Source organism: Porites lutea, chromosome 9 (assembly GCF_958299795.1).
Source record: "Porites lutea chromosome 9, jaPorLute2.1, whole genome shotgun sequence".
NCBI classification, from domain to species: domain Eukaryota; kingdom Metazoa; phylum Cnidaria; class Anthozoa; order Scleractinia; family Poritidae; genus Porites; species Porites lutea.
In genome coordinates this window covers 16,494,012-16,521,511 of record NC_133209.1, presented here as the reverse complement: position 1 = coordinate 16,521,511, position 27,500 = coordinate 16,494,012, and the positions used below count along the sequence as shown (strand labels likewise).

Here is a 27,500-nt window from a genome sequence, read left to right as displayed (position 1 = left end):
CCCGCGTTCTACTACCTAAAGGCCTGGAACAGGCTAGCAACAGACATTTAGCGAAGGAACATTCTCATCGGGCCTATATTGAAAGAGATACAGCGATTCAAAAACTCCAAAATTCACCAAAAAATTACACACTTCCGGACGGTGCGTCCGGTAATCCATTTAATAAATTTTTTAGTTTTTTTAAAAATATTATCTAAATTATGGCCCGATTGACACCAAACTGAGATTTTTGCTAACCTCAATGCGCTCTTTCTGACTGTATGGGTCTTGAACTGTGTGTCCCTTAACCCTCGGACGTACAGGGCGGGGGGTGGATGCCTACCCTCCCCCTCCCCGTAAGGTTTTTCTGAGTTTTTTCCTATAGGATAAAAATCAGCACCTGACGTTTTCAGTAGCTGTTCGTTCATCCCTTGCGCACTTTTTGAGACAAGTTCAGTGATGGTCACTTGCTATGGTTACGAGATATGACGTCATAGGTAGCAGGTGGTTAAGCCATTTTGGGGTTAAAGTACATGTTTTTACAACTTCTTTCAACAATAAAAGTAAATCTTGTGGCTAAAATCATGCATGCAAAGTGCTAATTTATGTGTTGTTTTTCATGTGAAGCACAAAATATTACTATTCAGCTCTTGGTTTAAACCTGATTTCTAATTCTTGGCAAAATTCGAGATGGCCACCATTGTTGGTGACGTCACAGGCCTCCAGCAGCGCTACCACCCATAAAATATACCTCATCTTGTTAAGAAGATCAATGGCTTTCCACTAAGGGTAAAATCGTTTCGAAATACTGCATCAAATCAAAAACTCCGGGGAGGGGTTCCATCCACCCCCCCCCCCCCCTCCCCCTTGTACCGCGGTGGGAGTATGAATTTGCGTGTACGTCCGAGGGTTAAAAAGACTTAACGGATTCGTACCCGGCCTTGCTCGGTTTGAAACAAGGCCATAAGAACAGTAAACGATCCAGGAGTCATAAAAAAAGCATTATTCACATCAGATGATGGGAGGCTATGCTGCCGATAAGCTAAGATTACAATAAGTACTTCCTTTACGGCGAGGGATCGTCTTAATGAACTACTATAGTTGTCAGAGGCCACTTCCTTTTATACCTTGGGGTGCAATCTTAATTTCCTTTGGTCTTTAGGTGTGGTGGTGTATGATTGAACCAAATATTAATATAAAACAACAACATGCTGAGTTGAACGGTGAATAGCGAAGGTGATGAGTTTTTTTCTGACATTTATAGTGCATTTACTGGGATACTATACAAAATCCGAAGTTGGGAGAAACAAATTGAAAATATATGCTAAACTGTAAAAAAAACACTGCCTAGCAGGAGAGAATTACTCGGCGAAGATGTCTATTTGACTACTTCAGTGTAGCTTTATAGTTCGCTGTTATTCTGTCCATGGTTTCTTAGCTGCGCTGGCAGTAAAATTGGTTTCAATTCAAACACGCGCCTACTATCATATTTAGTCGTTGGCAAATTTGTAATGGTAATTGAATTGAGTGGAGTGCAATTTTGGTCTGAAATCATACGGATGATTTCAAATCACAAGATTTGAGATCAAAAATATTATTTCAGACCGGAGTTGTACGACGCGAAGTTCAATTACATTTCATTGATCAAGTAGCCGGTTTGTTGAAAAGCGGAAACAAACAGGCTTTTACAATTTGTTTTGTATTCGAAACAGAAAAGATGCGATATAGAGCAAAAAATGGTGCGATCTAGGACGTGAATGACTCGATTTAGAACAGATCAGATTTAGAGCAAAAATAGTGTGATAAGAGGATATTTTAAATCACAGTGCTGAGAGCCAATCAGATTGCAGGGATCACCAATGATGACAAAATGGATATAACTTGAAGAATAACTGGATAAAGATCGTGACTCTGGCCTAATAGATAATACACTTAAGTTAGTAACATTAACCGCAAACACATTACAGCTATAATGAGGTTGCTCGTTGTTAATTCTTTTTAATTGCCTTCCAAAAACTTGAGAGGTGAAAAGCGGCCAAGGTCGTTTAACCTAAGTTAAACAAGTCGGCACCACCAAAATAAGTAAAAAATATTATCTAACGGCAGCTTTGCTAGTTCTCTAAGTTATGAGCAAAATCTTGAGTAAACCGCAAACGGAAGCACACTTTCACGAAGCAGTCGCACATTACAGGAAGTCATACAAATATTGCCTAGGATCATCCTTTTCCGAATTGGAAAATGGGCGGCGTGACATTCAATATCAAGTTTTCATTGGTCGTCTAAATGACGAAAACTTGCCTTGTCATGAAGAAAGAAATCATTTTAATATTTACAAGAACGAGGACTCCTTGCAAGCGAGGCTTTATTGTTCTTTACTCCGATGTACGAATACACGAAACATTTCAACCGAGACCTGTTAGCAAATGTCTGTAGGGGCAGCCAGCTAAAGTTCGGAGAGGTATATATTCCCCAATATGATGGACCATATAGGTATGTGCAGCCCCAAAGGGTATGGTTTTTCGTTTTGGTCTAAAAATGGGTACTATACTATGGCCTTTTATTGCCCATTTTAGTTTTCAACGAAGCCACGAGAGAGTCTGTCGGGGGGCAAGGGTGGCGCAGTGATGAGAGCACTCGCCTCCCAGCAATGTGGCCCGGGTTCAAATCCCGGCGTCGACGGCATATGTGGGTTGAGCTCCTGGTTTGTTGTCAGGAGCCCATCACCCTTTGTTGTTGGTTCTCTCCCTTGCTCCGAGAGGTTTTTCTCCGGGTTCTCCGGTTTCCCCCTCGCCTCCTCAAAAACCAACACTTCCAAATTCGATCCAATTCGATCTGGAACGCACGGACAAGTTTAAACGAGTTCATATGAACTCTTAAATGCTTCGTGGGTAAAAAAGCAATTTACAATTCTTTTTTTCATTTTTGTCTTTCCCACTTCAAATAGACTGATAAGAGAGAAGGATTAAGTGAATCAGAATGACCGCAATATACCATTCCGAACTAATTTTCTTCTTATTATCAGTATTCAGTATTTTGGCTACCGGCCTGAAAATGGGTTTGAAAAAGAGCATATTTGGTTTGAAATAAGTTCAGGATATGGAGAACCGGGCTGCTCATCCTCACCTCCAAAAACACCAGGGAGTACCCCCTCCTCCCCTCTCCCCTTCCCCTGGACTAGAGTTGCCTCCAATCGTGTGTCCTCAAGCCATTTTCTAAGGTAAAAAAGCCCTGGGAACGAGGTTGACCTCAAACAAAGTCAGTCAGTCTGTCGGTGGGCTCTGTCTAGACAAGAGAAAAAAAAGGCTGAAACTGATAAAATACAAAGTCATCAGAAATCCCAGATATCATAAAACTGTAGTAGTAATCATGATAAAAGCAGATTTCTGAGGTGAACAGCCATTCCGATTCCGAAGACATGTCATCAAAAATGCGACCGACCACACTTCAGCATCAGTTGATCAAGACAGAGGACACACAAATCAAACGGTGTTTCATCCGTTTATCATCATCTGTGTCTTTTTGGTTGGATTTACATTTCTCATATTGCGCATAGGTCGACTGAGTAGTCGCATTAAGATTTCTGCTTCTCTAATAGAGACGTTTTCTTAGCCGGTAGATTCTCCTTGCACCCCGCTCTTACGGTATTTTACGGTTGGTCGCTATTAAGGACAGTATTTATGTTGCTCTTAGAATGTCCGCAATAACGAAAGACAGTAACAGGAATATCGAATCCAATAAAACAATGGAAAGTCGACTTACTGGTGTGCGTGATTTTTCACTGTCTTTTTTCTTCTGATTTAATCACAGATCCGACTATCGCGTGAAGAGCAAATTCATCATTGGCGTAACTGGTTGACCTCGTTGCCTTGATTTGCCAAGACGCAGCAAACGACCACCTCATTATTATATAATTACGACCATGCATATTCTTTCGACCCCAAACGTAAACATCACTGAGTCATTTGATTATCTAGAAGACCCCGTTAGTGCGACCACCTCGTTAGTACGGCCAGGATTTTATGGCCCAACGGTGGTCGCATTAACGGGTTCAAATGAGATTTCATGCAAGGAAGACAAAGCGAAGTTTAATACACATGCACCAGCACTCTCGCTAAAAATAATATTTGCGGTAGGTTTATTGAAGCTATATATGTAGTCTAAACGAACAAGGCAAATTTGCGGTTTTTGTACGTCACGGACCTAGTTGTGTCGTTCACAACAATTAAGTTTCTAGCTCTTTTTCTGGAAGATGAAAACTAATAATCAATCAATTTACCTAAGAGCACAACATCCTCTCGTGCTTCTCATGTTACCTCTTTATTGTGCAGTTGTTAGTAAGTCTTCGAAATAAACGCTTCGAACAGAGTTCTAGTCGGCAGAGACTTGTTTGGCTGCGACGCAGACGCTTTAAAACCTTCACGAGTGCGTGGGCCGGCTGCAACGCAGGCTAAGACTTGTTGACCCCCATGGATCGTGTTATTGTTGTGGATTATTAGCTAAGCTGAGAATTATGGATGCTAAGACTTCACATGCACAAAATTGTAGGTGTCGTGTCGCGAGTGTCTAGTTCATGATTGGGTCAATAATGCCAATATTGCCTCTGTATTCGCTAATAGGAAAAAATGCCCCGCACTAATGTCCACTGCATATTCAAAGTCGATTTTTCGGAGACATATCTCATGATAAGTGCCGAAAATAGCATTTCGAGGCCTCCAAATTTGAAAATTTTCTGGGGAGGATACCCCCAGACCCCCCTACAAGGTTCGTGCTTTCGGCACTGGGATGCCCCCCCGTCGGCAAAAAACCTAGCTACGGCCCTGCAAATCCAGGGGCACCCAACGGGAAATTTTGAGAAAAAGACCTAAAAACAACAACAAAGCGTGAATAAAGTCAGTCTGAGACTATTTTAAGCATTTTGGGAGATTGCTGGAAAAAATTATCTGTTCCTCACTCCCAGCAAGACTGATGGAAGAGTTCCCAGCCAGCAACCTTACAACCTGCAACCTGACTTACTGGGAAGTGTCACAGCGCACAATTCAGATCTTGAGTGGTAAATAACCCATACAAGTAACCCGTAGCAGCTATTCTAGACTTCAAATCCCCTCTAACACGCTGAATTATCTTTTTCCCAGCGATACTTTCCTTCCAAGGACTATTATTTCTTCCACATCTCCCAGCCAGCAAAAATGTGCCTGAAGAACAGATATTTTGAGGAACAGATCCATTGGGTGCCCCTGGAAATCTGTTTATCTTCTTTGAGTTTGTCCATTCCGTACCGTCTTTTGTATTTGTTGTGTTATTTACACCTTCTTCTAATGTTTTGAGCAGATATTCTTATCCTTCACTTAGTTTTGTGGCAGCTCTCGCTGTTTGAATTTTGCCGGACAAATTTCGTGCCACCACAGCTCCTTATGAATCTGGTTAAGCAGCTTATTCCGGGTAGGTACAATTAACATCCGGCCTATGCCTTGTAACCGCAGGGCTTCAAACTTTAAAAATCAAAAGTCTTCCGCAAGAAAATGAATACAATACAATGCACAATGGTTTATCACAATTCGCGTCAAGACTTTTCATTTGTGGTCAGTACCAAACTTAAATTACTTTCTGTTATTCTGAAAACAAGTTTTGAGTCAGTTTTAATTTGTATTACGTCGCTGAAAATTGGAATGAAAGTTAACCCTCTTTGTTCAATGGTTAGATGGAATTGGCTGAGGATGGTGACTTCTTTTAATGATTTTAATTCAATATGCTTCGCAACTACCGAGACACGTATAAAGGGGCGACTCCCCTTTTTTAAATTGAGAGATATAGTCGTATTATGAACTATTGTAGTTCTTTTCAGTCTGCAGTTGGGTAAACAATCCCGTGGTATTGATTTCAACCGTCTTGAATAGGATAAAGTTTTAAATTTATGCACTCTGAAACCAAGGTTTAAAAATTACGTGTCTTTTTCTTGTGAACAAGTTCAGGTCTGAAAGCCCGGAAACAGGGCACATATTATTTTTGGTCTGAGATATACAGTAAGGTACGGGTTCCAGGAAGGATCGACAGAGATGCAAACCTCCGGAGATCTAAAATCTGGAGACTCTCTCTTTTTCACTACCCCCCTCCCGGGAAATTCAATAAACCACCGCCCCCTCCCCACCCCAGACAAAGATGGGAATGACTAAGGACATTATATGAAGTCTTACACAAAGTACATACCATCAAAATTCGCGTTTTGATGCCAGAAATAATCAATGACTAAATACAGGTGCAAAAATGCCCCAGAAACCGTACAACGAATGCGAAAAATTCAAGTTTCGCGCTAAAAATGGGCTACATCTCAAACTAAGGCACAGAAAAGCTCAAAAGATGATTTAGTTAATCCGGGAGATATGGTGACCCGTACGGGAGACCGGGAGATTAGTGTCGTATCCGGGAGAGTTGGCATGTATGGATCGAGGCTGCACACTCCACTGGAATTTGCCAAGAAGAACTGCCCCCCCCCCCCCCCCAGATCACAATTAAGGTACCCCACAAGTCGAGCTGTAAAAACTGCGTTGTACACGGGGCGTTGAAGTACAGTTGAGGGTAGTGTGAGGGTAGCACGAGGCTGCCAGGCTCGATATTTTAAAGGAGGCTGGTGCATGTACCTGGTGATCCTTAAAGCCGAGACCTCGTCGTATCACCGCCAAGAACATGAAAACTCTAAAGGGAAGGGTGAAAAGACAAATACAGCCCCCTCCCGTTGCTCACCGCCCCTAGCCCGCAAATAGACGTGCTACAGGTCGGCTTCTATAAGTTCTCACCTCTCATAAGTTCTCAGCGAGCGAAGCGAGCTTCATCGAGGTCGTGCAGCGACCGAGCGAGCGAAGAAGAGAGAAAGTCTAGCCTACAAAATCCACTAGGATTTTCATCGAGGTCGTGCAGCGACCGAGCGAACGAAGAAGAGAGAAAGTCTAGCCTACAAAATCCACTAGGATTTTTACGAAAAGGCCGCGATTACTTTTGGTTTTTTTGTGTGTGCGCAGCCCCCAGACCACATTTAATTAAAGCTTCTCACAAGTCGCGTCGAGCTGTGAAAATTGCGGTGCGAACAAAGCGCAGAACTATAGAAGTATACGGAGTGAGGGTCACTAAGGTAGCACAAAACACGAAGCACGAAGCCAGCAGGCTCGATATTTGAAGCGAGATTGCTACCTCTTGTGATCAATAATCCCGAGCTCCCTTCATATCAACGCCAGTAACGAACGAGCCGAACAAATGGATTTAATTAGTCTGCGTGCCCCGATCTCCTCGCGGTTTCTCTGCCCTCGCGCGCCTAGCCTGAGTATCAGGCCTTCCTAAGGGGCTAGGGGAGAGGAGATTTTAGATGGGGGAGGGGGAGGGGGAGAAGAGAAAGGAAGGCCTGACACAAAACCATTCAGCAAACCGTGTGACACATCCAAAATCTGGATGTGGCAGTGATTGGATAACACACAATACCCCCTGACGTCACCGACCGCAAGAGCGATCGGCAAGAAGCAATTGACATTTTTCATAGATGTTTTGATTTCATGTTACCGGTATGTGATACTTTTATGGACATAGGGGACGCAGAGAGGAATTCAAAACGGCTCTAGAGGGCGCTCTCAAGTTCTTTCCTGGAATAAAAATAAAATCCGAGCAAGAATTGTGTTTTCAAGGCCTCGTAGTTTAAAGGAAAGATGTACTCGGAGTATGGAAAAGCCTCATATACCAGCTTCTGCCGAAACTATGTCTGAGTATTGGTTTCAAAAGACCGGGACAAAGACGACGATATCAGTGTTTCAGATATCTAAGTTCTGATTTACAACATCCTGCCGTTAAAAGGGGATTGTTACTGTAACTGAAAATAGAGCGAGGTAGCCATGTATAGAGATAGCCGACAGCACCAATGCTTTTAAAAAGCTTGACTTTGCTTGTGGCGGTTACGATAGCGTACGTGATTGGAATTCGTTCGCTTCCTCTTCCAAAATTCTCTCACTTTTGAAATGTCTTAAGCTCAAGCGGGCGCCATCATATTTCACCAACGGGATTGACCTTTGCTATAGGCTCTCTCTTTTTTAAAACTTGTAACAGCTTTCACGAGCTCTCCGTGAAGTGGTGGAATTTGCTGCTGCTAGATAATTTCTAGGCATAGGTGTTTCACCATCGCACCTTCCTATTTATTCTTGCAGCTCCTTTCCACCGCCCGAGGATACGAGGGATAACATCAGCTTTTTAGCTGCCAGACAAGCGCCTGATGTAACTCTGTAAACAAAAGCAATTTACAATTTTCTGGGGCACGTTTATTTACGAACGAGAGCGTTGGCGATCTTACACTAACACAATTTTTAAGACATGTTATAATTCCTGTAATGTTTTACATTACAAGTATTCAAAAACTCCTCATTGGAGGTTTAAAAAAAAAAGCGAAATCGTAGCAACACAAGCACCGGAGCTCGGCAAAACCGTTGAGTGAGATTTATTTTAGGCGAGCTTTTTGACACGTGAGGCTGACAACCCAATGACCGGAAGTGATTTTGATTGGATGGTATCGAATCATGCTGTGTGGGGGTGGAAGGCTCCGGTAAAAGCATCTGTGTCAGGCGTTTCTCTCCTTCACCTCTCTCCCTTTTTCGCTTCCATCTTTCCCCTTTTCCCCAGAAACGCCTGATACTCAGGCGATCGCGCGCCCGTCTTTAATATTCAGCGCGCCCAACCAGAACCGCCATCAGATCGGCAGGCTAGCCAGCAAAATTTCGCGGGTGCGAATTTTCGCTCCGACGAAATTTCGGCAACACGAAATTTTGCCAAGATGACGGCGAAATTTCGTTTGACGAAAATTCGCGAGTGCTTTGACGAAATTTCGGGGCGAAATTTAATTTCGCGAAATTTCGTCGAATTTTCTCGAGAACAATGAACGATAAACACCAAATTTTGTTTGCATTTCTTTTGCACAGATCAGAACTGTGTTTCTTTATTAGGTCGAATTTGAGTTTATTTAGGGTTCCCCTTCTGTAAAATATGGTCACGAGAATTTCAATTCAATTTGTATTAATGAGACCGCGAAAGCCGCATAATTCATTCAGCGGGAATATAATAATGTGAATTTCCACATTTCGCACATGCGCTTTTGACATGACAACAACTCGGTGTGTTATAAGATCTTGACATGAATGAGTACGAACATAATTCATTAGTTGATGTGGTATGTTCTGGCGTCTGTTTCGTCGGGGCGACGGGCATTACAACTTTTTAATGACTGGGGAAAGGCTTTTAGTAATAGGATTGCCAAGACTACGGAGATTTGAGTTGTGTTTGGTTAACTTGACGTGCTGAAGGCTTATTACATCATGGACACCGCAAACTTGAACGAACTGCTAGAGTGTTCAGTGTGCCTGGAACAACTTGATCAAACTTGTAAGGTTTTGCCTTGCCAACACACCTTCTGCCGAAAATGTCTGGAACAAATCGTCGAAAGAAGAAAGGAGCTTAGGTGCCCTGAATGCAGGGTTCTTGTCGAAGTGGACGTGAAAGATTTGCCAGTGAACATTATGCTCATACGAATTCTAGAAGGTTTGAGCCAGCTTCCGAAGCAGAGAAAACAGGTAGGCGCTTATATTGAACAACTAAGACGCTAAATAATAATTTCCTTGTAAAAATTAGAGACACATTTTTTTTAATATTAACCCTGTTATTGCGCACGACCTATTATCATCGCAAAGTGCGTGCGACTGACAGTGCAGCTCTTTGATGAATGCCGGAGGAGCTGGGGTTTGTGGCGGATAGAATTAATACGAACAAAACATGTAGATAGAGGACACTTTTGGTTCTTAACTGTTTTATTGAAAAGCTATTGCAACTTCAATTTCGATTTTAGTAATCGGCGATCGACACTTGATTCCGATGTTCGATTTTCATTTTCCGATCTCTGAAAAAAAAAAAAAAAAGGAGGCAATATTTTGACCGCAAATGAATGAAAATGAAGAGTGTACCCTCTTAAAATAGAAGCTATATTGGATCTTTTTCATTGAAAAGTATGTTGACCAGCGTTGCTACTACATACCGTATAAATATGTTTACCTCATTAATTCAGCACCCGGCTTTGGTCTGTTCCACTACAATCAAGGTCATACCACAGAAGACCCGCTTTTTTGCGAAATTATCTTCGAATTCCAGGGTCAAACATTTGCCAATTTACTTTCAACGCCCGCGACATTTTTAGAAAGAAATATTTTTTTGTGTATGTGCCCCGGAAGTACAAACTGATTTCCTCCCTTTGATGTATTAAAGCGCCCTCTGATAAGAATATATTTCCTTCTTAATAGTTTGATCGTTTTTTACGAACTTTAAAGAAAGGTTAATTTTTATAAGTTAAAATGGACTTTAAGCAATGTTTTAATAGCTAATTGTAGTTTACAACGTTCGGATGTTTCACTGGCTTTGTTTTTCTAGTAAATGCGTGCTGGCGTAAGTCGTAAAATTTCCCATTGTCAGAAAAACTCGTAGGCTTTCCGTGGTGCTAAAACAACAAATTATACGTTATCTGTTGTAGCGGAAATGGTAGCAAGTATTCACATGAATTTTGCAAATGTTGGTTAAGTTTTACACCTAAATATCTTGATCGTTTTAAGCATGACTTTGTTAATTTCTTCCTGACATGTATAAAGTTCTTTTTAAAAAGTTGATGTTTTTTTTTTTGAAAAAAGGCACTTGCATTGTATTCCAGAATAATGTTGTTTTGGTATTCCTTGGGGCATTGACCTATAATATTGGATTTTACAGGTCACGTAGCGCATTAATTTTTTTTTAAATATTGATTATTATCTTTGATGGTAAGACAGAGTAAATTGGTAGACACTAACTCTAAATCTATAAAATTTATGTTCGCCTCAAACAGATGTCCTTTGGTTTTTGTGTGTGTTGACATGTGTGCTGTAATAAAGTTTTTTTTCAGGGATTACTTGTGCAAACTTTGTGCATTAGAATGTACGTGTAAGGTGGTCAGCCGCAAGCTTTTTTACTCCTTCCTGTCTTGTTCTGTACGCGGGAATTCGTTCTTCTCCTTTGAATATTATTTCTCCTCCTTTAAAACAAGGATAATAATTATTAATAAGGAAGTATGCTACGTGTCCTTCTGTAGCTCCAGAAAATTACACTTTTTTTACCTACTTTGAGTGAAACAGTTGCGTTTTACTAATTTAATTTAATTACTTGACAGTAGAAATCAACTCTCCAGTACTGTCACACTCTTATTTTACATGTACAGTGTATATTGCACATGACCGAGCTTTAATTAACTAGTAGTACGTGCAAAATATGCATGTATGCAAATGAAAACCGCATCACTTTTAACATGCGGAACAGTGATATTAGAGAAACAAAGAATATTTTTTCAATCGAAAAACCCTAAGGGGTGTAATTCTATTTTCCTTGTGTCTGGATGATTGAGAAATGTTTTCTTTTACTGACAAATTGTTGAAGATTCTGCTGGAAACCATGAAAAAAGCCATGAAACCTTTCACCATCAAGATATTTTTTCACTAATGATATAAAACTGTAAAATAAATATCTCATTACGATATCTCATTATACAGATGTTTATGTCTTAACCCAACATGCTTCTGCTGAGTCACTGTTGTCTCCGCTTTCTGTTGAACCTTCAGTGAGAATCTCAAATTTGGTGGTTAAGATATTCTTCAGGTTGTATCACCCGTTGTAACAGAATTAGTATTGTTTTGTACTGTTGCGCAGAAATTTACATTTTTTGATAGTCTGAGATTTTTGTTCCTCACTATTTCATAATACATGTTTTTTAATTCATCAGAAGGTACATTGTAAATATTGGTCTTCTGGAGTCTTGTCTGCTGGAGGGCCTGTTTGCTAGACATATGCATAATGGGTCATATGAAATGATATGCATGTACAAGGGTTTTTTATGATCTGATCGAGTATTATTACTCCTGATCTCATAGAGTGCCTTTAATAATCAAATGACGTTAAGCTTCAACAATGATTAAGAGTATGCAGTAGAGAGTTAAATTTTATAGACATTTAAAACATAAAACGATAGCTAGCACTAAACACTGGTGGTAGCACTAAATAGTAAATTACACACTCGCCAATGCATTTAAGATGTCTGGATTAGTAACAAAACTTAAGTGGCTTATTATCGGGTGGTGCCTAAAAATTTGTTTGTTTAGCAATGGATTAATTAATGTGACTGTCTAAGAAGAAAATTTTGCCTCCACACATTTACACTGCACGAGTGATTTTTGTCATGTATTACCTATAATGTTATTCAAAAGATAGCCTGTGAAAGAATGCACTCTATGCCTTTTGCAAAAGTTGGTCACAATGACCAATTAACAGAATATTTGTAGAGAAACCTACAACCTAAGCTAATAACTAATGTTCGTTTCAGTTAGCCAGGATCCCAAATTTCTAACCAATGCTCCGTTGGGAGACCTTGGAGCATGCACTAGGTCTGGTTATAGAGTTGTTTTTCCATACTGTATCAGTGATTTTGTTTAGTTTCCTCTACATCCTGCATCCCTGATGCATAAAAATGTCCAAAGACGCAAAATAATTCATGGCATGCATCCCATAGGATGCAAAGATCGATAGAACAATCTAAACACAATTGTGTGTATTGTATCCCATTCGTGTAATTTCTTTGGCAGTTATTATGGCTGTTGTTTAATGATGCATATTTCTTTTAGCCTTTGTTGTGCTTTTAAAATAGAAGGACTACATGTACATTGTATATTTTAATTTCAGTGTACTGTAATACAGAGTTTTGGAGTCTGTCTTCAAATCAACTGTCTGGTTACATTTTAAAGGCCCAAACATTTTCAATTTCGGGACCTGTTGGTTCTGGACTGGAACTCATGATTTTACACGAGGTGAATCCCAGGACTCACCATAACTATTTGTGACAAAATCACAGCTGTATGCATGTAAATCAGTTCTGGGTGTACTATAGAACATGTTCTTTCAATTCTTCCTGTATTTACCTTACATGTAATTTTCAATTTTTTTTTTTTAGTCAAGCTTGCTTTAGCAAAGCGAGACTATAAAAATGTAGTCGTTTCTTTTTTGTTGGTGGGACCTAGTTAGTAGGCCACCCGTTCCTAGCGAAGACTGTGGAAACTGGGGATAAGAATCGTGGCGACTTTCACTGTATGCAAATGAGTCTCGTGATGAGCATGCGGTATATTTTCGGCGATGACTGAAAGGATGCGTGTAAGTTTGCCAATGATGTAATTTTCCTCGAATGGAGGCCCTTGATTTTCGTGTAATTATGTACGACATGCGGGCACTGATTAACCCTTTCACTACTAAAGCGGCCAAAAGCGGCCGGCCGGAAATGGCCACATTTTTCCTAGAGCGGCCAAAAGCGGCCACGAGAAAAGGGTGCAAAAAAATGCGCTGTATACCCTAGGTAAGGCAGTCTTTGTCAATATTGATTGTTCCATTGTTATGGGCAGGCACAAACCAATCAAATCACGAGAAGTGCGCATACAAAACTATTGCATGAGGCGAGTAGTGAAGGGCCGAAGTTTGGCTTCGCTCCAAGACGTACGTGCGTGAACCTTCGCACGGGATTCGTACACTGGATTTCTCTTATGCCATAAAACACACCAAAAGCCAGATGGTTGAGCATTTCCTTCTTTTGTCTATTTGATTTTAAAAGAATTTAGTTCGCTAGTTAAAGTATAATTATAGATATTCAGTAGATTTGAACGTGCTTTAGGCTTGTATTTTATCTTTGTTTGTCAATATGGCCGCCGCCGAATCAATGCGATTTTTGGTTCTGACGATGATAGTAAGAGTAATTTAAGTTTTAGTGATGTGAATGTTGATGCAGACTTATCTGACATTGAAGTGTAAGAATTTTCTAAGGAGGAAAGCGGCGAAAGTGAGTCTGAAGACAGTAAAAGCGACAACAACTCAACCGCAAGCGATAAACCCGAGGGTTTCAATTTCAGATGTTTACACTTCTCGCATGGACTGCGTGGATCGTGTTGATCAGCTTCGTTCTATTTATTTGTTTGGGGTAGCAGTCAAAGAAGGGGTATAGATACATATTTTGGTTCCTCTTTGTCTTTTATGTATTTGTTTGTAATGCTTTTGTTCTTGAATCGGAACGCATTGGATCGAAGCGCAAAACACTTGATTTCAAACTTGACCCCGCACACCAACGATCGATGGTTTATTGCAATGAAAGCGAAAGCGTAGATGGAACAAGATTCCAAACTGAACCATGCTGTACCCTCAAATCAATATGTTTCAGCTTGTATGGAGGGCAGAAAAAGGAAATGTGTACAGTGCATAAACAGGGCGAAGAACACTCAAGGGCTACAACACTACAAAGTGGAAACAAGATACGAATATAGCATTTTGCAACGTGGCACTATGCCGAACAGGCTATGACAATGCCTTAGTCTTACACAGTTAAAACTGGCTTTGTGAACACAAATCTGGCATATTTGTTATATTCTAACAATTTCCCTTGTTTTGCTGTAAAAAAGTAAGCCATATTGTGATGGATTACAAAGAAATTCTCATTCAAAGTCTGACAATAGGAACTGCAAATGGCGGCAAATTTGAATTTTTTTTCGTTACTAGCGATTTTATCTTAAATATCTTGTGAATGCAGGGATAGTTATCTTTATTAATTGTTTAGACTTATACAATGACTTCTTGGCTTCATGTCTGTGTAGTTAATTGTGTGAAACAAGGCTCTGAAATCTACTGAGCATGCATGTTTTGATTAAGTATCACAGCCATCTTAGCTCCTTGATAATTGTTCAGGAAGATGGGGGGTTGGGGGCCAAAAGCCTGTAGTAGTGAAAGGGTTAAAAAGGAAATATCCCCAAGTAGGATGAGAAAATATTATAGCGGGGAAATCTATTTTGTGGTGTTTTAAGGCGTTATGTTTCTCAGAATAATGTCGCAATTACTGGAAATCTACGGTTAAATAGATTCACCTTGTTTTATCTGTTTAATTGATAGATTTGCACAGTTGTTAAGACATGAAGTCGTGTTGCACTTTATAAATACTTGAGTCACGTACTTTTTACCCGCATACGTGCATAAAATTTGCGTTCGCAAATAAAATAGAGGCAATGTATGAAAGGCCGCACGTACAATTATGTAAGCGTAAAAGTAGAAACTCACTCAACTTGACGTTTAATCTCAACACTTTATGTCTTACCTCTATTTTGTTTACGTGATTAAAATTTACGTGCGTTAATGTGCAGAGCCAAAAATGCATCAGTGGAAATCAGGGATCGAGGATTAGTTAAAAAAACTTGAAAATAAAATAAATATATAAATCGTGGATCACTGGTGATGTGGGCCGCAGACTGTAGATAAATTTCACAGAATATAACCCTGTTCACTGTTCTGAACACTAAATTCAAGTAAAATAATACGAGTCTGTCTGGGTCAGTGATTGTTTTGACAAGAAAAGTGAAATTTTCCTGGAAAATGAAACGCTTTATCCCAGTGATACTGTAATAAACGGAATTGTACATTTTGCTTTCAGTACTCCTTACTTTTCTTGTAATTGTTGTTGGCATGACCCCACTAGTAATGCTGATCTTTTTATCCTGCTAAAATAAAGTTCTTATCTACCTATCTATCTATCTATCTATCTATCTATCTATCTATCTATCTATCTATCTATCTATCTATCTATCTATCTGTCTGTCTGTCTGTCTGTCTGTCTGTCTGTCTGTCTGTCTGTCTATCTGTCTGTCTGTCTATCTATCTATTTATCTATCTAGAAATGCTGTGTACAACTCTAAACATTGTACTCTGAGACTGTACGGAGATATTAAAAGTAGATACTAAGAAGCTATTGTTGTAATGTAATTACTTTCACGCGATATTGATATCTTATAAAACGGACAACAAATTCAGCAGGAATACACGCGAACTAGATTAACTGTGTGTTGTATAAGGTTCTGTTAAACTTACACATTTTTCCTCTGCTGAACATATATTGTACCGAGCCGTATCTTGATCCGGTACAAAAAAAGTGTTTAAACGAAAATTAATCAGTGTGCTGTTCGAAGTATTAAAAGACAAAGATGATTACCTTGATGCAACCATGATAACACAAGAAATAAAATCGCGAAATCCTAAACCTTAGCCTCTTTCACAGGTTGCATTAAACAGATTTGTTTTTCTTGCTTTTGAATTCATTACACATATTATTTCTTTTCTTTTTCTTTGCTTTTTACTTATTATAATATAATATCTGATTTGTAATAGAATTAATTTGGCATGCCTCATCTAGCGTTTTCTTGCTAACTGCGTGCCAAACAATAATTGTTTGGCACAATTATTGTACTTGTAATGTTACGATAATAAATGTCTTGTCTTGTCTCTATTTATACTGACAGAGTCATGGGCCCCTGATCAGGGGCACCCAAAGTCAGTTTTTGGAAAAATCATTCTGTTCGGAAGACAATTTGAGATCTAGAATTTTCAGAACAGTTGCTGTAAAATTTCTTGCTTTCCTGCCTCTCCCGGGATTTTCAAACATCAAAAAAATGGTATAATTGCCCATTTTTAACGGATTTTTGCCCTAAAAAGGTCAGCTAGAATTTTCGGGAGCCTTTTTTTGGCTGAAATTTTCGAAAAGGTAAGTTTTAATCCCTATAATTTTCGGATCACTAGACTTTCAGCAAGGAAATCTGAACAGATGAAATATTTTTAGGGGATAAAAATATGCCTATATCTACCGTTTAAATACTAAAATACGTTCAACAATGCTATGTTTATTATAAGTGGTTTTGAACTATATTCTCGTTGGGTGCCCCTGACAGGACGTAAGTGCACCGAAAATAAATAACATTTAGACTAAACAGGACAAGATTCGGTGCACCATAGGTCATTTACCAAATCAGGACAAGATTTGGTAAATCAATTTCGTACTGTACGCGAGAGGAATTTGTTTCAACTTCATTAAATTACTCCATCAGCACTGATCACTATCTTGTTGTTATCATCAACACCATCATCATCATCCCAATCCGTTTCATTGGCTCGTTCTCTGATAAACACATTTCTTACAGAAAGTGCAAGAGATATAGTAGTAAAGGGAAACAATTTCAGATAAGTGGTTTTGAACTTTATTCTTGTTGGGTGCCCCTGCCTGATACTGATACAAGTCATCATTCAATTTTTTGAGTGTAAAATCCCTGAAAGAGTACTCCTCAATGGAGCACTATCAATAATTATGTAGAAGGTTTTCAAAGGTTTCACACCGGTTTGAGGCTCAGTTGTGCGGCCTGTCTCTCCTTGCAATTTTTACTTTTTGAGTATTTACATTATGACATATGACACTCGTTTTGTATTCCAAACGAAAAAGTAGTATAACAGCACCAGCGCCTTTGACAACAAAACTTATCTCCAAGCAAGCGAGACTCAACGCTACTAAGAACATTGTTGTTAATTTTTAGAGAAGGTTGATAACATGAATAACTGTTACAAAAGCCAGGTATAACTTGTGTGTTGAAACTAATCACTCTTAAATTTTTCTTAAGGTACCTGAACCTTGTGCTAGGGCTTTGTATGACTATGAACCAAAAGAAGTTGGGTAAGTGCTGATACTTAATCAAAGGAGGAGCCACCTTTCAACCCCACAAACAATAATATTAGTTGCCATTGAAGCTCCCTGTTGCAGTCAAAAGGGGCAAAACTGTGAACTCTTTGAACTCTAGTGAACTTTTACAATTGCAGCTGGCATAATATGGCACTAATGTATCTTACTTACCCCAGTTTAGTGAAATGTTTTTTTTTTTTTTTAATTATTGTTAATTATAGATTTAAGAAAATAAGAACCTGTTTCAAATTTTAGGTTAAACAGGTTCTTGTATAGAAAGGGCCTAGCCTTACAGGTTCTTAAAAACCAGGTTTTTAGTCCCAGGTTTTAACAGTAATTAACGTTCTTGCAGTTCAGTTTCTAATGCCTGACTGGCTTTTTTCTTGCAATACAATAACATTCCAGACAAATTTACGGTGTTCACGGTTTTCCTGATTTGACTGTAAGTAATCAGACAGTGTACATTTTGTGCAGTTTTAGTTTCACATGATTGCACATGAATGGTCAACTTGCAAATTCCTCTGGTTTGCCTGCAGTCAGGTAAAGGCCAAGCAGGCCTGCTCTGGACAATCTCTAACTTCCACACTTAATAATTTTTATTTATTGCCACATTTTTTCCATGGCCTTCATCCTCTACAGTGTGCATGAAAATGTCATTGTTGCAATAAATGTACATTGTAGAATCATTGTCTGCAATTGCAGGGACAGCATTAATTTTTGTGGACCTTATGCATTGTGGCTTCATGTCCATTTCACCCCCCCCCCCCCACCCCCTACATGTACATAAGGTTATTTACATATGTACATGACTGTATGATGACTGTATAAACATCTGTAAATTATTTAGATTTCCTTTTTTTTCCTCCTTCTCTCCAATTTAAGTGATTTAACCTTGCATAAAGGAGAAATTATAACTTTACTAAAGCAAGTAGATGAAAACTGGTATGAAGGATTGTGCAATGGCTGTCAAGGATTCCTCCCAGCAAATTATGTAGAGGTACAGTATACAAGATACGTGTGCACTTAGTGTAACTTACATTCAAGGTGAACCTACAGGTAGCTTGAAGTTAATTTGTTGAGTCTGTTAGGAAAATTCAAAGCAACTTTCCTTCCCTCTCCACCTCTCAGCCAGTAGAAACTGTGATTTTCTAGAATGCTATTACATTAATTATTTGTTGTTAATGTACATGACTTGTACATGCAAGTCATGTTCATAAGACTGTGTGTGAAGCATTCCATCTCAGGCAGAAGGATAATGATGATGGAAATCTGGGCTTGGGATCAAATTACATGTACTGTACGGCTGTAATCACTTTGGGTGGGGCATACAAGTGTACATCAATGAATTACGGTCGACTCTCCCTTAACGGACACCTCTATAAGACGGACACCTCTGTAAAACGGACACCTAGAGTTGGTCCCTGCCTTTCTTTGCTCCCTCTATTTGACTCTCTATAAGACGGACATCTCTCTAAGACGGACAGCTACTGCCAGTCCCAAAGGTGTCCGTCTTCGAGAGAGTTGACTGTACAGCTTTACATGCACCCATAGTAACATTAGTCCTTAGTTGGAGATGATTAGAGAGATTATGTGAGACTTTACTTTTTGCAATTTTGGTGTCAAAATCCCACTGTAGGTTATCAATCCACTACCAAGCCTAGATGATACGTTTGACAGACCAATCGCCAAAGCATTGTTTGACTTTGAAGATGAACAGGAGCAAGATTTACTTTCATTTAAACAGGTGTGCACTCTACATGTACAATTACTTGTATTATCAGTGTATACATGTATGTTGTGGTTCAATTGTATTTCCTTTTGTTTTGGGGAGTGATAATGTACATGTATGATAATGAATTTGAAACAAAAAAGAAAACAAAATTTAAACCAAGGATAACATTGAACCACAACATAATATAATATGCTTGTGTATGTTACATGTACCATTCAAATTTTATTCAGGTTAAAATTTTTTATCAATTGGATTCATCTTGAGTGATCATGTCCTTAATTCTCATGACCACTGTGTTTTATAAAGCAGTGATATTACAAGGAGAAATTTGATGCTGATCACTCTTAGGGCTTAAAGGGTTAAAGGTAGAGGATACAAATTGCGACCCTGCTTGAAAATCCCTCCAGCAAGGATCAAAGTGAAATGCCTCAGTGAAGATGATTATTACATGTACTCTGGTGTCATGTTTATTTTCTCTCAATAGGGCGATATAATATATGTGTTACGTCGAGTAGATGAAAACTGGTGTGAAGGAAGGCTTAATGGCAAACTGGGTATTTTCCCAGTATCCTTTGTAGAAGTAAGTAATGCAGTTGTCTGTGAGAAGACGCTTGATTATTGTAACTTATAGCAAGGGTTGACGTTACAAAAGGAAACCTAAAAAACGCCCAATACTTTGCATAAGGTTCCGGAAACCGTGGAAGGGATTATTGTTTGTAATTTTTCTTTGTTAAGGGCATCAACCCAGTGAACGTACTTGAAGCGGTATTTGATGATTAACTAAAAGTATGATCATGTTTTTGTTTGTTTTCAGTTTAACACAGTGGCGAGGAAACTTGCAGATCGTGTTGACCATCCTGAAAGCCCTTCTCAAGCTGCTGCCAAAGCACAAAGGAATTCTCCTGCATCTGACACAAACAAAGCAGAATCCAAGAGGCACACAATGCATTTTGTTGGTCAGCGCAATCAAGAGAGCGAGTCAGCTGGACTTCAAAGGCGTTCTCTTGACATTAAATCTTCAGACAGGCTGGCTGATGCTCTTGATCGTTCATCTTCTTCAGGATATGTGTCGTCTGAAAGTACATCTAGTCAGGTACACAATGTAACTCTGGGCTTTGCAACCCGTTTTTAGGGAGCTTAAGCAACAATGACGGCGACGGCAATGAGAACATCAAAAAGCAAAAGGTTTAGGTTTTCTTTGCACATGCATCGCACTCTTTTCTGTTCATTTCTTTGCTGTTACTGTACACGTAAAGTGCCCAATTTCATGTTTTGTGGATGACATGAACACAAGACAACTTCCTTTTTCTTTTCCTGAACTTTGATACAGTCTTTTTAAGTAATGGTCCGTGTAAAAGGTAGGCAGGCGAACGGCAAAAGTGATTAAAAGGTGCTAACTTTTAATCATTAATTTCAATTAAATCAAGCGTTCTGATTGGCCGAAATCCAAAAATCGCCAAAAAAACAGTCAGAAACGTGACAAAAACACCTTTTTTTAGCTTTATTTTCCCCATTCCCCTGTCTTATACCTCACGGCCAAGTTTCAGCATTGTTCTATGCGCCAATCAAGAGTTAGAGCGGAAAACGTGCAACACACGCGCGACCTTGTTGTGACCCCATCTTAGTGTGACACTTGAGATGTTAGGAAATTTGTCTTTTACCCGAAGAAATCTCGTCAATTTCTTCGTGAAAAATCTGCATTTTTTCTTTATTGAATATTTATCTCAAATTTACTGTATTTTATCATCGGAGTGATCGTCAAAATGCTCTTAAACATGGTTTGCTGCCGTCCTCGACATGCCGAGTCGCCATGTGGGAATTTGGGCCCGGCGTAGTTGTTTTCGTTGTCAGGCCGGATCAGGAGGAGATCAGAATAATTGTGGCACTAGAAATTGGAGTACAGCTGGGCATAAAAGGAGAAAGCGAAAGATTTGTTGTTTTTACAAGGATGAATTTATTTCTCGAAAAGATGTAGAACACTTGAGCTTGAGGTAAGCTGAATTCAATAGATTTTCGCACCTCCGCGCGCATTATGTGTTATTCATGTGTTTGCCCCTTTCGAAACTTCCATATTCCGTGTATCTTTACCCATCTTTCATTCGATTTTTTTTCTCTCTAGACTGCTTCATCAAGCGAAATGGAAGTTCGCCGTGGACCTTAAGTTAAAATGAGCGAATTGAAATTTGTGACACGTTTGCATTTTGTACCTTTGAGTTCTGAGACGGAGAATACCGAGACGGAAGCCGCTTAGGTATCATAAATAGCTGTCACTGGTGTTTGAGTTTCTCTTGGTACGGAAGATCTAGCGAGCACGACTGTAGCTTGCCTTTATTTTTTCCAAGGACGAGAGAGATTGTAAGAAGGATTTTTATAGAGTAATATCAAAACCTTGAAAACAGATAAACTGTAGGAGAGCTTTTTCTGAAACCCGATTATCCGAACATGCAGGAATTTTTTCTATCTGGGCAACCTCCCTTTTTTTTTCCAAAAGCAGAACATTTAGATAACATTTGGATTTGATTTTGTGTACTTGTTGTTGTTCTGTATGGTGGCCGAATATAAACGCGCGACATTGGCGCGTTCGCCAGATTCGCCACGTGAGAGTGAATTGCTGCTGTTTACGATCATGGTTTTGACATTTCTTTTGTGAGAGCCGACGTAAATGTTGTTCCCAACGTCGCTGATTGATGTAACACTCTGCTCATCTTCGTGTAATTTCATATCAGTTTAACTTCCTCGGGTTTGGCGCATAGAAATCTTTTAAATTTTAGATACGTTATATTTTTCAACATAACAAAGCAATAGACGAAATAAAAAGTTGTTCGAATGAGTCTTAAGCTATCTTAATTCAACTTTAAAATTCAAATTTCGCGCTTTTAGCTGTATTGACCAATCAGAGCATTCAGATTTAATTTGATTAGAGAAATTAGCGCCTGAAAAATAACTGACGCTATTGCCGCGGGCTATTGTTTTTCTGCCTGCTTCTTAGCTGGACCATTACTTAAAATGAAATTCCAGAAGTATTTGCCAACATTTGATGAATTGAAAGAGATGGAATAAGCACGATAAAATTTGAAGCAGCACGAATTCATTTTTAAAGTGACGTTTTCATGAAAGTCGCTGTTGTTGTTGCTAAAGCTCCCTATTAAGGTACATGTACAGTTGTCAGGAATGCCATATCACAAGAGTTCTCAACCTACCTGTACCTGTACTGTACTCTCCTATTAAACATGTGGTGTGTTTATATGATATTGTTATTGATTTCATCTTACACATGACCATTACATGTATTTTTATGAAGATACACGGATGAGGTGATTACCATTAAGTAAAAATTCCGAACAGTTTGCACCGACACTTCTAAGTTTAATGGTAAAGGTCATGCACCTTACGAAAATCCCAAATGAAAATTTTGGACTTTAATCTGAGGTGCTCATAATTATGATATTTGCACCTTTTCGGTATTCAAAGTGTAATGAAACAGGTAATTATTCTGGTAAATCGCGTACCATTATGCCACTTTGCAACGCACCTAACTGGGCTTTTCTGTCAGGTGCAATTAATGGCCTTTAAATTTTTCCTGCTAATTTTCTGAATCACCCGTTTTTTTGTTGGCGGCTTCCCACCAATCCTTCAATCTGACTGCAGTGGCTTGAAAACCGTATAATGTCTTAGGTTCTGCATACATTAAGTGAGCCAGCTGGGTTAGCTAGAGTGGCCTACTTTACTGGGCTGGCTCACCGCATATGTACAGTGTACGGGCCCTTAATCTCGTTCATGCATTTCTATTTTCTTAGCGATCATGGCGAGTATAAGAATTCACTAAGACAGCTATGGAAGTCATGGTCACAATTTCACAGCAGTCATATTGATACTAGCCTGCAGTGCAGGCGTTTCCTTCGGGCGCGTGAATGTTTTTGCTCGTGGAAGCGCCATTTTGAAACTCCAAAAGAGTAGGGGAAATCGGGCGACCCTAATGTTAACCCTAAACTCTCCCCAATCTTTCTCTGTCATAAAATCGAAGATGGCGCCTTCAACAGTACGAACATAAACAAGCCCTTTTCGACCGCCCAAAATACGCTTCATTGCTGTCTATATTGATACCCGCTTTTACTTAGATAACAGTCACATTCTTCTTGTATTTTTTTTAAGAACACTCCACCACCAAGATCGAATGCCAATAGTCCATCGAGTCAATCACAGCCTGCCGCTGGACGGCGGGGTTCATCACCTTTGTTTGTTAGTCCATCTCAGTTGGCTTCAGGCAGACAAGCTTCACCTGCTGACTCCAATACAAATACAGCGGGTTCAAGACCAGTGTCAGCAGAAATGGGAAAAGAATTGTAAGTAGCACTTAATTTTCTTCATTTTCTGACTTCCTTTTTTGTTTAACCAGTCCAAAGTCCAAAGAAATTGATTTATGTGAAATACAGTGTAGACCTTGTCACCGTTTGTTCACGTGACAAGATTTGGCATTTTTTTGACATGTTTTCAATGAAATTTGTTGAAGAACTTTGACGGGATCCATTTGATACAGAACTTATCAAAAAGCGTAATAAAATTGTTTTGGATCCTTAGCCTGCTAAAGAGTTCAAGGCAACTGGTCTGAACGGCAACCAAGAATCTGGGTTTATTGTTTGCACTGATTACTTCATGCTTCATAAATCGGCTGGGGCACCTTTAAACCCTGATACAAAAATGTTCTAAGAGATATACACTGTAGTAGGGAGAAGCTGTCCAAATATCCAGCAAAATTCCACTTGTTTGATCACGTCCCTAATTCTTGTTACCACTCTGTTCTATGACGTGTGTATTGCAAAGAAAAAATTTGATGCTGTTCACTTTTAGGGCTTTAGGACACAAGCCGCACACTGTTTTTCTTATTAGGTTGAGTTTAAGGCCCAGGCGAACTTTTCATGAGATGAACGAAACTCCGTGATTAAAGTTCATGAAAAGTTCGACGTCTGGCTCAGTTAAGTTCGTCTGAACGAGTTTGGATAATCCAACACGTTCTATCCGTCTAATTCAAATGGAAGTAGACGTGTAACACTTGACAGTTATGATCTAAAACTGATAAACTTGTGGCCCTCCGGTAACATAAAATCATTGAAATATTTAAAAAAATTACAATGTCAATTTAAAAAGATTAAAATTTACATGTATAAAAGCTATAGTAGACACAATTAAAAAACAAGGAAGAATGGTATTTAAAAAACTATTAACAGTCTTATTTGAAAAAATTTTAACGATTTAAAACAAGTAAAAGTAAAATAAAAATTTTACTTATTTTACTATTTTGCGGAATATATAGGCCTAGATGTAGGCTTAAGATGTCACAAGAGCGACGGCAGCAAAAACGTCACTTTTAAAACAAGGGACTTCGCGTTCTTTGAAATTTTAGCGCGATTACCCCAACTCGCCAGCTGAGTTTGCAAATGCAGGCGAACTCTCCTGGACTTGAATTCTGAACAAAAAATATCCAAGTTTACAAAGAGAAAGGGAGTTTTGTTGTCTTATGTTAACGTTATCGTGAAATTAGGCAGTTCACGTCGAGGTCGTTCAGTGACGTCAGGCGTTATGCACGCAAAAATGCTGTTTTGCCAGCTTTTTTGGCGTTCTCTTTGCCGTCGCCGTCGTGACATCTAAGGGCCTGTTTACATGGAGGTGGGGGACCCAAGGTAGATGGGGTAACCGCCTGTCCATATAATCGCTCATTTTTAATTTGATCACATTTACATGATAGGTGGAGTGACCCGCCGCGGGTTACTCACCTACCTGAGGTTCCCCACCTCCATATGAACAGGCCCTTAAACTCTCTTTATCTTTGTAAACGTACATACCAAAAGGTTGTGAATTGCCTCCAATAGATACGTTGCCCTGTATGGTTACAAGCCAGCTAAAGACGATGAGTTGGAACTGGTTCGAAACGAGACCTACTTTGTAACAGAAAAGTGCAAAGATGGATGGTTTAAAGGATACTCGGCGACTACTCAAAAAAGAGGAGTCTTCCCTGGAAATTATGTTCGCCTAGCCAGGTAGATATTTCTGATAAATAACCTGTTGAAATTGATATCTTCATTCAGTGTCAGCTAGGGGTACCAGAGAACTCAATAATTATCAGTATTTCCAAAAGACACCAATGACCCGAATTCGGAAATTGTTACGCCAGTAAAAGTTATTTAGAGGGAATGTTAAAGAAACTGATAAGATGAAAAACGTAATGTCAAGACCGTTAGTTCTGTTTACAAATCCCAGGAAGAGAATCAAATCCCTGAGTGTTTTCTATAATCCTAAAGATCAATTTAAAGCTGGAAAAAATAGATCTTATTTGTGGCTAATGAAATAAATCTACCAAGACACTCACGGTTACCCAAACATTTATCACAGGTATTAATAATGATAATTCCGTTATTTTCCCTCGGCAGTATTTATAGCACTAATGCTAGTGGGGCCGTGCAAATGCCTGAAATAAATAATTCAAATTAAACTTGACAGGGTTAAGAATCCCAGCTGCCTGGAGGTAAACCAGTTGGCTATTTACATGCATGGCCGAGTATTTGAACCCGGAACTACGAACTAACTGTCAGGGCGGGACTTATTTAAACTCGGGGCCTTCGAATTGCAAGTCCAGCGCCCAAACCGCTCGGCCACGCCGACCCCTTACCGAAACATTAGGTAATATGCATGAATTATCACAGAATTGAAGCTCAGTCATTATCTCTGAAAACTATTAAGTTTTCGGACTGTCACTAAGGGCCAGGGTCCGGGAATTTCCCCGGCTATTTCCCCCGCCTCCGCACCCCCCAGATACTTTCATAGAAAACAAAACAAAATAGAGCCAAAAGTACTTTATAATTCTTAAATTCCCCTCCTACTAATTGCATATACCCACTGAACGTGAAATTTGTAAGTGACAGTCCTGTATAATACTCAGTTTCCTTTGAATTTCAGTGGGCAGGGCCTTCCCATTTGAGATGAACTCTGCCCCTCAACTTTCCCTTATAAGGGGGCATTGTTTAAAAAAAAATGAGTTTCTCGGACCTCTTTATAAAGTCCAGGACGTCTTTTTACTAGCCGAGTGCAAAGGAAGCACTGTCTTGTCCATTGACCTGGATTAGTACGTTAATTTGTGCGACTTATTGTTGGTTTTGACTGTCACTGACTCCTGTATATTGTGAAATTCACAGCATTCACAATTTACTGACAAGTTCACAAAGCACCAGTCCAGAGCAAGACAAAATGCCAACACAAAATGGTACTCAACCACAACCTCCTCTGCATCAAAGGCCGCCACCGCCACGACACGCTATCTCAGAAGGGGGCTCCCAGACTAGATTTCAACGGTCGGACTCTGCCCCACCCTACCCCCAACAATCATCGACAACCATGATGGGAAGTCTAGTCGTCAATTTAGGTCGTCAAACAAATTTAGTAGAAAACAGGAACATTGCCCAGGGACCAGCTGAGAGGAGCAGATTTCCACCGACTTCGCCCCTTCCCCCACCTCCGGCGCCCAAATCGGTATGTCTGCGTTTCTCATCTGTTCTGTCAAGGAACCTTCCATGTGGGGTGTGTGTGTGTGTGTGTATGTGTGTGTGTGTGTGTGGGGGGGGGGGGGGGGAGGGGGAGGGGGGAGGGACAGGAGGGTCAAAACCTCCCATCCTTTTTTTTCTTGGCTCTTTCTCTTAGCCCTTTTTCGATTGCAAAATATTAGGCATTGTTGCATAATTTCTGTTTATTTCTCCCGCTTTCCGCTCTTTTAAAAACTCTCACCTCCCCCTCTTTCCTTTCCCGTCATCCATACCTCTCCCCCCTATACCCCAGGGCCTCCACCCCCTGTCATCTCCACTTTCAAATTACATAAAGTTGTTGGATACCCCCAGAAGAATTCCAGTTTTGGGCTGTCCTTCTCAAACGAATGGTATGTATCCAAATAAATTATATGAAAATTGTCTTAAATATTCCTGCCTATGGACAGTTGTATGTAATTATGTATAATTCTTTGTTATCTTTGTCCTTACAGAGTGGTTTTTGGAAAAAGCTGAAAGGCAAAAAGAAAGACAGATCAAGGTTAACACCACCCCCTCCACCGCCGCCACCATATCAAAGGTATAATAATTAACTAGATGTAGTTATACTGTTGTCCACTATTCCCCCAGTTACACTCCCTTGCCATTAAATATG

General features: G+C 39.6%; 1 protein-coding gene across 2 annotated transcripts in view; it reads left to right on the top strand.

The window, feature by feature from the left end:
• Positions 1 to 9,089: 9,089 nt before the first annotated feature.
• Positions 9,090 to 27,500, top strand: part of LOC140947531 (E3 ubiquitin-protein ligase SH3RF1-like) — a 21,365-nt gene continuing 2,954 nt past the window's right edge. Inside the window, exons 1-10 of one of the 2 annotated variants that reach the window (XM_073396663.1) lie at positions 9,091 to 9,572; positions 17,526 to 17,578; positions 18,467 to 18,581; positions 19,221 to 19,328; positions 19,801 to 19,896; positions 20,131 to 20,409; positions 23,469 to 23,659; positions 25,184 to 25,351; positions 26,504 to 26,837; positions 27,340 to 27,425. In XM_073396663.1, coding sequence (XP_073252764.1) covers positions 9,318 to 9,572; positions 17,526 to 17,578; positions 18,467 to 18,581; positions 19,221 to 19,328; positions 19,801 to 19,896; positions 20,131 to 20,409; positions 23,469 to 23,659; positions 25,184 to 25,351; positions 26,504 to 26,837; positions 27,340 to 27,425 — 1,685 coding nt within the window. In that variant the 5' untranslated portion in view covers positions 9,091 to 9,317. Of the gene's footprint in view, positions 9,573 to 17,525; positions 17,579 to 18,466; positions 18,582 to 19,220; positions 19,329 to 19,800; positions 19,897 to 20,130; positions 20,410 to 23,468; positions 23,660 to 25,183; positions 25,352 to 26,503; positions 26,838 to 27,339; positions 27,426 to 27,500 lie in introns of both variants that reach the window. The other variant, XM_073396664.1, reaches the window with a different exon arrangement.